At 45.8% G+C, this 11,341-nt stretch overlaps 1 protein-coding gene across 1 annotated transcript; it reads right to left on the bottom strand.

Moving 5' to 3' along the window:
• Positions 1-5,197: 5,197 nt before the first annotated feature.
• Positions 5,198-10,745, bottom strand: CDKN2AIP (CDKN2A interacting protein). Its single transcript, XM_081925853.1, has 3 exons — positions 10,100-10,745; positions 8,638-8,765; positions 5,198-8,163 (listed from the first exon to the last, which is right to left on the bottom strand). Exons 1-3 carry the CDS (start codon positions 10,393-10,395, stop codon positions 7,025-7,027), a joined length of 1,563 nt encoding a protein of 520 aa, XP_081781979.1. The 5' UTR covers positions 10,396-10,745; the 3' UTR covers positions 5,198-7,024.
• Between the last annotated feature and the right edge of the window lie 596 nt (positions 10,746-11,341).

The raw sequence follows: 11,341 nt of genomic DNA, 5'->3' as shown, positions 1-11,341 counted from the left end.
TCCCTCACTTGGAACTCCCCGCCTCTTTTTCCCTTCCGCGCCCCCCCTCCTTCTCCTCCTCGCTTTTTTTTTTTGTACAGCGGAGCACGCATGCGCGAGGCCTTGTCCTTATAAGGAGCGGCCGGTTCGCATTCTCCCGCCTTCCCCTCACACCCGACGCGATTGGTCCGGACGGATGGAACGTCAGGAGGCCAACGCGGAAAACGAAGGGCGGGGTCTCCACTTTAAAGAGACACCGCTCCATGCAATTGCGGTTTCCCCTCCTTCCCTTCCTGCCGGTGCCTGGTCTCAACGTTCCGTTGATCGTTCCGATCAGTCTCGCCCCCTCTCTCACACACACTCTATCAGAACCCGCCTACTTTTTTCCTCCAGCCAATCCGCTGCCGAGAGGGACGGAAATGAAGCCAGAGAAACCGAACGCCCCCCCCGCCTCCCCCTTTCACTTGTGTCTGAATCTGTTGACAGCGGCGCGTGGAAGGGAGGAGAGAAGGGCTGGGGGAACAAAAGGGAGTTGGCGCGGGGGAGGGAGGAGGGAAAGTGACACTGGAGCGCCCACGTGGGGCTGGGGGGTGGTGGAATGCTCTGCTTTAGGACCACTTTGCCAATAGCAGTGTGCTCCCAAACGTTGTTGTTGTTTAGTCGTTCAGTCGTGTCCGACTCTTCGTGACCCCATGGACCAGAGCATGCCAGGCACTCCTGTCTTCCACTGCCTCCCGCAGTTTGGTCAAACTCATGCTGGTAGCTTCGAGAACACTGTCCAACCATCTCGTCCTCTGTCGTCCCCTTCTCCTTGTGCCCTCCATCTTTCCCAACATCAGGGTCTTTTCCAGGGAGTCTTCTCTTCTGAGGTGGCCAAAGTATTGGAGCCTCAGCTTCAGGATCTGTCCTTCCAGTGAGCACTCAGGGCTGATTTCCTTCAGTATGGAGAGGTTTGATCTTCTTGCAGTCCATGGGACTCTCAAGAGTCTCCTCCAGCACCATAATTCAAAAGCATCAATTCTTCGGCGATCAGCCTTCTTTATGGTCCAGCTCTCACTTCCATACATCACTACTGGGAAAACCATAGCTTTAACTATACGGACCTTTGTTGGCAAGGTGATGTCTCTGCTTTTTAAGATGTTGTCTAGGTTTGTCATTGCTTTTCTTCCAAGCAGCAGGCGTCTTTTAATTTCGTGACTGCTGTCACCATCTGCAGTGATCATAGAGCCCAAGAAAGTAAAATCTCTCACTGCCTCCATTTCTTCCCCTTCTACTTGTCGATCGCCCTTGCTTCGAGGGTCTCTGGACTCCTCCTGCTTCTCCACTTTTATGCTCTCGAGACAGATTTATGCAGAGAGAAAAGTAACTTGGTCATAGTGTGCTGCTCGCCTTGCTACGTGAGCTAAGGTGGCTTTAGAAATTACCCCGCCCTGAAATGAGTGGGACTTGGAAGTTTCCAGCTACATATAGTCCAGGCGCACATAGTAAACTCGAGTGAACTGACTATCGAGTAAACTGCACGAAACAACACATCAAACCAAACAAGTAAAGTACAACCTACGGAACTCAGTAAGGCTTTTTTTTCCTGAGTAACATACTGATGGGACGCAGGTGGCGCTGTGGGTTAAAGCCTCAGCGCCTAGGACTTGCCGATCGAAAGGTCGGCGGTTCGAATCCCTGCGGCGGGGTGCACTCCCGCTGCTCGGTCCCAGCGCCTGCCAACCTAGCAGTTCGAAAGCACCTCCGGGTGCAAGTAGATAAATAGGGACCGCTTACCAGCGGGAAGGTAAACGGCGTTTCCGTGTGCGGCTCTGGCTCGCCAGAGCAGCGATGTCACGCTGGCCACGTGACCCGGAAGTGTCTCCGGACAGCGCTGGCCCCTGGCCTCTTAAGTGAGATGGGCGCACAACCCCAGAGTCTGTCAAGACTGGCCCGTACGGGCAGGGGTACCTTTACCTTTTACCTAACATACTGATGCTGTTATTGGTGGTGCTGATAACGCCAAGGTCATGGCTTCGATTTCCCATACGTTGGACTAGATCCAAGTCTACTATTTGTAATAATATTTTTTTTAAAAAAAGGCGTTCTGAGAATGAGCCCCGTTCTGTTGGTGCGGCGATCTCTGTGAAAGATGCACATGCGCACTACCTGCGTGACTATGGAGGTGACGAGAGGCCCCTCCCGCGCCCACCCGCTCGGCCCTGAGGGCTTCTTGGCGGAATCAACGTGGGCTGGCGAGACGGGTTGTTGCGCGCTGCAAAGCACGCGGCACTCTCTGCCCAGGGTCCGGGGACTTTCCCCTAGGCGGGCTCAGGGGCCCAAGAGAAACAAGCGTTCTCCGCGCGTAGCCTAGAGAGCAGGTCTTTAGAACACCCTACAAAAAATGACGCGGGCAGCGGCTATATAAAGCCTTGAGGAAGCGCCTTTTTTCCAGGTCATGGCGAGCAGTATGAAATGCAAAACCTTTTCTATTTTATATAAAATCGTAGTGCGGAGGTTCTCTTTCTCTCTTTTTTATGTGGGGGATTGTAGGGGGCGGCAGTTCTTTACTACAGAAGGTCTGGGTGCGTATGCTAAACCTGCATGCAGATAGTATGCAAATATAACGCATCGCCCCGCCCATTACTAACTGGAATTTAAGAAGCGGAGGAGGAATTCCGGCAGCTGAAAACTTCTAGGTTGTGGCTGTATAGCCTGAGATGAGCTCGAGATCCTGGTGGTTTTGCTTATTTTGCAAATAAAAAATTACACCTATTATCGCTGTAGAAATTAGAAAGAGAATCTCTGAGCATGTGCAAAGTGCCATTCATGCTTCATTAAATAATTGTCACCCCCCAAAAAACTACTGGAAAGGGAGGGGAACTCAGAAAACATAAGTGCTAGAAAAGTTTGAGGACCCCTCGTTTGTTTGTAAATGGAACATTCCATTTACCACTGTTCCAATGTATTAGATAAGGAACGAGGGTGGCGCTGTGGGTTAAACCACTGAGCCTAGGACTTGCAGATCAGAAGGTCGGTAGTTTGAATCCCCGCAACGGGGTGAGCGCCCATTGCTCGGTCCCTGCTCCTGCCAACCTAGCAGTTCGAGAGCACGTCAAAGTGCAAGTAGATAAATAGGTACTGCTCCGGCAGGAAGGTAAACTGCGTTTCCGTGTTCTGCTCTGGTTCTCCAGAAGTGGCTTAGTCATGCTGGCCACATGACCCGGAAGCTGTATGCCGGCTCCCTCGGCCAGGAAAGCGAGATGAGCACCGCAACCCCAGAGTCGGCTACGACTGGACCTAATGGTCAGGGGTCCCTTTACCTTTACCTTTAATGTATTAGATAACCATCTGAAGCAACAGCAGTCTTACCTTGCAACTTTTGGTGGAGCAGCAGCAAGGAGCAGTCACTTTTGTTGCCCACCCACTGAGCAGGGGTGGGTTTGGGGTGAGCAAAGGGAGAGTGCAGGCAAGAGTGCACCAAAGAGGAGCCGCTGCCTTCCCTTGCTAGCACTCCCCCAGTGGTAGCGCTCAGGGAAGGCCGGGAGGCAGCACAGCTAAGATGTGTATGTTGTCCTGGCAGGTGAATCCCTCCTTAACCTGTTGACCAGATGCTTGCCCTTAAACATACCGTAAATTGCTTGAGTGTGAAGAGTGATTGTAAGTTATTTCCTAACCTTCTACTTGAAATGTGGTAGCAGAAGCAGACACTGGAGCCCAGAAGATGTCCCACGTAGCAAACACTGGAGCCAGCTGCGTCTTGTATTGTTTGACTTCTCTCAGAACCAAACACCAGCTTTAAGGCCAAAAGGTAGTTTGCCTGTACATCATTCACCAACCACTAGCGATGCCCTTGCACTGCTTGTTTAGTCCAGCACATATGAAAATGGAAACGTCCAAAAAGGTAAAAAGGATATCATCCTCCCTGAATGTGGGGGCAGACCTCATGAGTCTAGTAAGAGCTGCAACGATTCTGTAGCTCTTAACACAGTACAACCACCCTTGTTGGACAACCACCAGAATTGTTAACTAGTACTTTAAAAAATGTATACAGTGGTACCTCGGGTTACATACACTTCAGGTTACAGTCTCTGCTAAACCTGAAATAGTACCTCGGGTTAAGAACTTTGCTTCAGGATGAGAACAGAAATTGCGTGGCGGCGGGAGGCCCCATTAGCTAAAGTGGTGCTTCAGGTTAAGAACAGTTTCAGGTTAAGTAAGGACCTCTGGAACAAATTAAGTACTTAACCCGAGGTACCACTGTATTATGCTTCCTCACTACATCTGCTTGGCTGAAGGTGGTTATGCATTTCCAGCAAAATCAATTCGGAACAAAAAGTACCTCAGGTTGTAGCAATAAATAAATACAACTGCCAACCACCTTGGCTACTTCAATCCGCCAGAGGACATGGTTGTGCTCCACTCACTTCCACACAGATGTGTTACACTTTTCTGTACCAGTGTAAAACAGAGACCCCAAATTAAACTGGAAGTCAAGGGGTGTGTTAGTCTAAAACTGCTATCTCTATGGGCAGAATGACGCAAGTAGCCAAAGCTTTACCTGAAGTTGATACTGCAGTTCTCACCAAGGACAACTTTTTTCTTTTTTAAAAAAGTGGAAACTGCTAGATCATATGCAAGTGAGAGAGAATGCCTGGTAAGAGAATAGAAGGGTGTTTAAGGAAGTGTGTGGGGTGACTCTGCCTGCTGCTGGCAATAGAAGGCTGTCAATAGCTACTAGCCACAATCACTGGTTTACTTCCACTCACAAGAGGCAGTATGCCTCTGAATACTAGCTGCTGGGAATTGCAGATGAGCCGCGTGTTGTTGTGCTCATGTCCTGCTTGCAGGGTTCCTACAGGCATCTGGTTGGCTGCTGTAAGGGCAGGCTGCTGGATTAGAGGGATCAGTGGCCTAATCCAGCAGCCACTTATGACCTTGGATAGGAATGGTAGCCACAAGGGAATGTGACCTGAAAAAGGTTATTCACCTCCATAGCAAAATGCTGGCTTCAGATGTGCTTTTTGTTTAACAAGCACATATTACTATACAAGACCAAATGAAAGAAGCACAAAGAAATACCCATTTGATGCTACTTTTTCTGCCACTCTTCTCTTCTCATAAGTGTTGTGGATTGTACAATCTACCATGCTGTACAAATAAAAACTGAAATCAAAATTGTTTTCCCAATAGTTTTTTGCAAGAAGTTTAACCCATTAAGTTTGAACAGGAGCCAAACAACTGAAAATATCTTTATTTGAATGAGTATTTTTTTTTCTTACAAAGGAGCCTACCTTTCTTTAACAAACAATCAGCTGCCACATATTCATTTTGACCCACTTTTGCTCAGGAACAGGGGTCACCAACATGGCACCTGCAGGTGCAGATGTGCTCAACAAGGCCTTCCCTTCAACAGAACCCACATTCATTTCTCAGGTTTGCAAACGTGCTTATGGGCCCCAAGATGTCAGCAACCCCTACTACACAAGATTCTATTAAAATGCATTTGAAATCGATTTGCAAAAATTTGAATAATGAGTTGGATCCTAAGTCAACGTAAGGAAGTTTGTGAAAGGAGTGTTTCCTTTCTTCCTCCCCCTATCACTCCTTGGTATCCCATCTCCCAGTTCAGGATGGGCTCTCCAACTCTCCAAAGACTTAGCAAAGGGTGAGGCAGGTGGCCGCAGGAACAGAAATGTTCCTTCCATAAATTTCCTTTAAGTTTCCTTAAGACTAAGCCATTGCGTGTTCTGTTGCTGGGGTGAGCAGAATTATTTAAGCAACTTCAGGAAGGGCTTTGTTGTAATTTACAGCTTGTATTTCATTCAGCTGCAAGAAATGCTGTCTTGCTTCCCATCTTACAGCTTTGGTCCAGATCCTGGAATTAGCATAGCTAGTTGTTGCCTTGGGATATTTATTAAATGGCACAGGAACACTCAAAGCAGTGCTGTGTGAAGAAAATTAACAGACGATGGGAAATGCTCCATCAGTGCTGTGAGAACATTTCACTGTTCAGAGAACATTTACTAACATAGAGGTAACAGAACGATGCCTGTACATGTAGACCTATGTGCAGACATCGCAGCAGTGCAGAACTTTAGATGAGAGTCAGTGTGTGAATGCAACACCTTTTAGTTAATACTTGTTGACAACCCCAAGTCATAATGCAGTGCAGGTTTTAATAAAATTAGCACTTAATTTGAGTGGTTGAACTTGCAAATTAATACTAGTGTCTTTAAGACTGAGCAAATATCTAAGTTATAAGCATATATCTTTAGTTAAATGAAATGGAAGCAGAATATTTCATAAAATCTTAAAAAATAATCCCAAATTACACAGACATAAATAATTGCTGAATATAGAAAGCTGCATTTATTAGAAAAAAAGCAAAGATGGTATTTCTCACAAAATATAAGTCAAAGCTGCTTAGAGAAGTGTTTAGTGATAAAGTAATTTGGTGATTATTGACTGACAATCTGCAAGTATGATATTAAATAGGACCAGCATATCATTTTAGTTAAAATTTAAAATATTACTACTTCATTAAAAAACTTAAATCAACTATCTTGAGTCAAATGAACTATCTTCTTTTCTTAAAACAGGCATATGAACATTCTGAGCAACACATGAAGCAGGTGATTAAAGGTTTGATTGAAACTTTTAGACAACCTTCTACAATCCAGATACAATGGTTCTTGTCTACAAATCTGTTCGCGGCTAAAAAGGATGAGTTCTGAAGTGAGCATTACTGATACTAAATTGTAGGATTTAGAAAATTAGACTGAACAGCAAACTGTACCTTAATTGTTCCTTAAAAATAGAAGACCTGGTATACTATTTAGCAAATAAAACAGCACACTAATGTGCTATATATGTTAAGGCATACCTCAGCACGCTTTACATCTATAACAAATTATTTACATTTGCTACTGAGTGAAAAGAACAAGAATTCCTCAAAACTGAAAAATACAAAATATATGGGAGTCTAATACAGTGTACAAAAAGTAATCGAGTTATTTGTGATAGAACATTATTTGCTAGTATAAACAGTGACTGTTTCACTGTTTTATAATATTTCTTGAGGATTTCTTAAAGCTGGAGGTAAATTTAATGGTTTTGATTCTTCATCAAGAAGCACCAAATCTTCAATCTCCCTTCCTTTGTACTTCCTTTTACATAATTTCACAATTACCTTTTTCTTGAGAAACAGTTTCAGTGCCTCTCTTGAAGCAACTGCTTTGGCATTTTCCTTACTTTTTCCACAGCCAGTTCCCAAATACACCGATTTACATCTCAGTTCACACACCACATTTTCCTGAGAGCTTTTATTCTGAGGTAAATCCGCCAGCTCTTTCAGTGGGACAAATTCAACATCTAATGTTGCCTTTACAGACTGAATGGATGAGTTTAAGAGTTCTACATGATTGACATTGGGACTAAACCCTCCAACAGCAACCAACTTCCAAGCAACAGCTTTGTATAGTCTATTGAAAAATGGTTGCCTCTCTTTTGCATCTTCGCTTGTTAATAATTTGCATGGCACTTTGGCAGGAACCACACTCGTGTGTGAGCTGCTTTTTGAAGCCAACGCTGCCGTATCTTCCAATGTGCCTTTCTTTTCAGATGCTAATGTGTTTTCAGATTTGGATTCTGAAGGTTTATTTAAACAGTAATTCAGCTTTGATTCAGGGCCAGGCAAAGAAGAAGCCACAGCTGATTTGTGCCTGGTGGTTGCTGTAGATTCATAATTAGCAACTCTGGCTTCTACTCTTGCTACAGTTGAAGATGCAGCAGGTGCTGCCTTCTGGGCTGCAGAGACTGGCGCTGCAGATGCTACCTTCTGGACTGCAGTTGAGGATGCTGTGGGTGCTACTATCTGAGGTGCAGTCGAAGAGGCTACAGGTGCTACCTTCTGAGCTGTAGAGACTGGAGCTGTAGGCGTCACCTTCTGAACCACTTCTGATGCTGCTGCAGGTGCTTCCTTTTCAGCCACAGTCGAAGATGCTGCAGGTGCTACCTTTTGGGCTGCAGTCGTAGACAGTGGCTTCTCTGCATTTTTTGCTGCCTCTATTCCTGGGTTCTTCACAGGATTAGTATCTGTTTCCATGGGCTCTTCTGGCTTTGCAGACTCTGCATCACTGCCAGTAATTTCAGAAGCTTTTTCTGTGCCAACAGCACGCTTCTTGCTGGGCTCTTCTGGCCCTTCTAAAAAAAAGTTAAAAACAAATTATGTCTGTAATTCACAGTAAGTGTAACTGTCCTTATCACAATCAAACACACACTTTAGAAAAAGAGTCAAGGAAACTGAGTTACCTTAAAGTCTTACAATTAATGGCCTCTGCAGGAATTTTATAGGCATATAATAAATAACTGTCTGGTTTGAAGAGGTACATTTAAAGCATCATACCCTATTGTATGTAGTTTAAATCAAAGTTCCTTGCTCACTACTGCCATAAAACTACTAGGAAGGCAAACTGACAGTTAACATTTCTGCATGAATTAAATCAAATTCACCTTACACTTATTTGATTGTAAGATTTACCAAAGCAAAATGAGTTAGATCAAATATTAATAATATTATCAACATAAATGACAATTTAAAGAATGTTGGCTGACATTTTTGAGAGGATAACATTTATTATGCTCCTATGTGTATTTGCACAGCTATTATCTGCTAACCATTGCTACTGGATATGCCTCGTTTCACCTTGGCAACCAGTTCATCTCTCAGAGTGTGGGTTGGAGCATTGGTCACTGTGATGCCTGCAGCCATGTCCATCACCTTTTCCATCACTTGCAGAGGATACCTGAAGGGAAAAAGCAACTGCAATTAGCATTTTGAGGAAAAATTTAGTTCGCATTCACTGATCCTCAAGACAGCTACCAACACATATGTGTTATTTGGATTGTAGATATTGCCAATTCCACTTCCACACACCCCAAGCAGTAGTGCAATAAGAACTCAAGAGAAGAAGAAAAAGGGGGCAGCTATTTTCAGGGTCAGAATGTATTTAGACATCTGGCTGCATGGGTGCTTGGCTCTAAAAAGCAATTAAAATACTTTAAATAAACTTTTGATGCCTCAGAGTTTGAGACACTCTCCAAACCCCAGATATCTGCATTGTGGAATAGTAATTCCATTTTTCAATGCACTGATATAAGAATGGATCAGATCAATACAAAATTACGTCTAATTAGGCCTCATTAAGCCCAATGTGAAAAGATAATGATTCAACTTAAATCTTATTGATTTCAGTGTCAACTAAATATGATTAACTCCACCTGGATCCAGTTGATTATGTAAAACTGGAGACCTCTTATGTTATGCTCAAAAAATGTTTCAAGAAGCAAAGAGCAATTTATCTGCCATTCAGGGTGACTTGTGGAAAGACAGAACAATGAGACCTAGACAAGAGGAATTCAATGCTCTAAGGTTATTAGAGTCTTAGCACTGTTTAGTCACGGAATGTGTATTCAGAGTAACAAGCCTGCCTCTCATCTCAGAATCTAGATGAACAAAAAAAGGGGGGGACAGTCAAAATAGAAGATACGTTTGTTTGGTTTAGCTGGCTGTTACAAAGCCTTTTAAGCACCGCAGTTCTGAAGAACAACAGGTAGCAAAATTAAAGTAATTACAGGCGTTAGCACAATTGGCCTATATGGTCAAATCAGGACATGATCAACATAATGAGAGTGTTGTGGGACTACAGCAACTTACAGGTACACCAGGCAACTACCTTGCTAAAGGTATACATGTCTGGTCCTGGGTCTGTGCCTCAATGGAAATCACCCAGGAATCCCACGTATGTCAGCCTGAGCTTCATGATAGAAGAAACATGGGATATGAATATGATAATACAGTTAAAATGATCAGGCAGAAAATGATCTTGTAGTTTTTGCTCAAAAATGGGGGATTAATGTCATTTTAGCACATAAGCCAGCTGCAAAAATATGTGCATTGGCTTGTCAAGAAAAATCAAAGATTTATAACAACATTCGGAGAATGCCTTATTTTCCTTCTTAGGTTTATGACATCTTAAGGAACTCCTCCTCATTGTGAAATTAATTACCCTTAAAGTAACGTACAAATCTCACGCAAACAAAACACTTTTAAGTTTCATTTCTCCCGCCAGCGACTCACCTGCATCCCAGGAAGACATGGTTGGCCCACACCATAGACAGGGAGGTCAGTCGCCGTAATTCCAGGCTGTCTCCGTCCCCTGCAGCGCCGTCTTCCCCGCCCGGCGACAAGGGCAGGCCTTCCGCGTTGCGAATCAAGAACTCCCGGCGGTGCTGCCAGTGCCCCTCGGGCTCGCACTCCGCGCGCAGCTTCTCCACCCAGGCCGTCCCGGCGTCGCCGGCTTCCCCGACTTCCTCACCCCCTCGGCAGGGCTCGGAGTCGAGCCCCGCCGCTGGGGCGGCCTCCCCGCCGGCCATGGTGCTCGGCGGGAAGTCGCCTCCTGCCGCCGCTCGCTCTCCGCGACAGGGAACTGTTCGCGGCAGGCCCGGGAAGCAGCGCTGGGCGAGGCCCCAGCTTCCGCAAGAACTGGCTTGCGGCGCCTGTGGCGGACACTCAAAATCCCCTCACCGGAGATGATCGTATCAGAAGAGGCCATGCCCACAAGACCCAGTTCCGGCGAGCAATTATGACTTCACTTCCCGTGCCGGCCCCTGAGGATGATGATAGAAATCTGCGCTTCTTTCCCATAGCCCTTTGCTGATCCAAGAGGGCGTGGAAGGCAAGGGTGTTATCGCCACTTCCGGCTTTCATACGGCTACGTCTTGCGTGCAAGGCAGGAGCGTAATACAAACTGGGAAGGGCTCCTTTATCCCCTTAAAGCAGTAATGGCCAAACTTGGCCCTCCAGCTGTTTTTTTGGTACTATAATTCCCATCATCCCTGATCACTAGTCCTGTTAGCTAGGGATGATGGGAGTTGTAGCCCCAAAAACAGCTGGAGGGCCATGTTTGGCCATCGCTGACTTAAAGTGACAAACACGGCTGCCTCACGTTACCAAGTCTCTACGGTGCCTTTTCTTTTCTTTTTTCATCAACGCGCTCCTCACACCCGCAGAGATAGAGAAAGGCGTTGAGTGTCACGTAGGTGTCACATTCAACTGAGAGCCGTGCCTCTATACTTTCATGGCTGCCTGCCCCGCCCCTTGACTCGGCGATTGGTTCGTCGTTGCCCTTCTCGCCCTCCGGAATTCCGGCGCGAGATATCATTGGACCATTTTCTCACCAATGAGGAGGCTCTTCGCTCTCGTCGCTGTCTCGAGCGAATGGAACACGGGAGCCCTGCAGCAACGGAGCCGGAGAGCGCGTCGCCTTCAGACTGAAATCCCAAGTGCAGCCGCTTGGCCGGTGCTGAGCTCTTCGTTCAG

Source organism: Podarcis melisellensis (assembly GCF_964234715.1).
Source record: "Podarcis melisellensis genome assembly, chromosome: 9".
Taxonomy (NCBI): Eukaryota; Metazoa; Chordata; class Lepidosauria; order Squamata; family Lacertidae; genus Podarcis; species Podarcis melisellensis.
The sequence above is the reverse complement of the archived record's forward strand: the minus strand, read 5'-3'. Positions and strand labels throughout refer to the sequence as shown.

Excerpts from the sequence above, each read along its gene's own strand:
- CDKN2AIP (XM_081925853.1), bottom strand. The coding sequence starts at position 10,395 with ATGGCCGGCGGGGAGGCCGCCCCAGCGGCGGGGCTCGACTCCGAGCCC. Across the intron at positions 8,766-10,099 it reads CATGTCTTCCTGGGATGCAG|GTATCCTCTGCAAGTGATGG; the intron begins GTGAGTCGCTGG and ends TTTTCCCTTCAG. Across the intron at positions 8,164-8,637 it reads AGGCATATCCAGTAGCAATG|AAGGGCCAGAAGAGCCCAGC; the intron begins GTTAGCAGATAA and ends ACTTTTTTTTAG.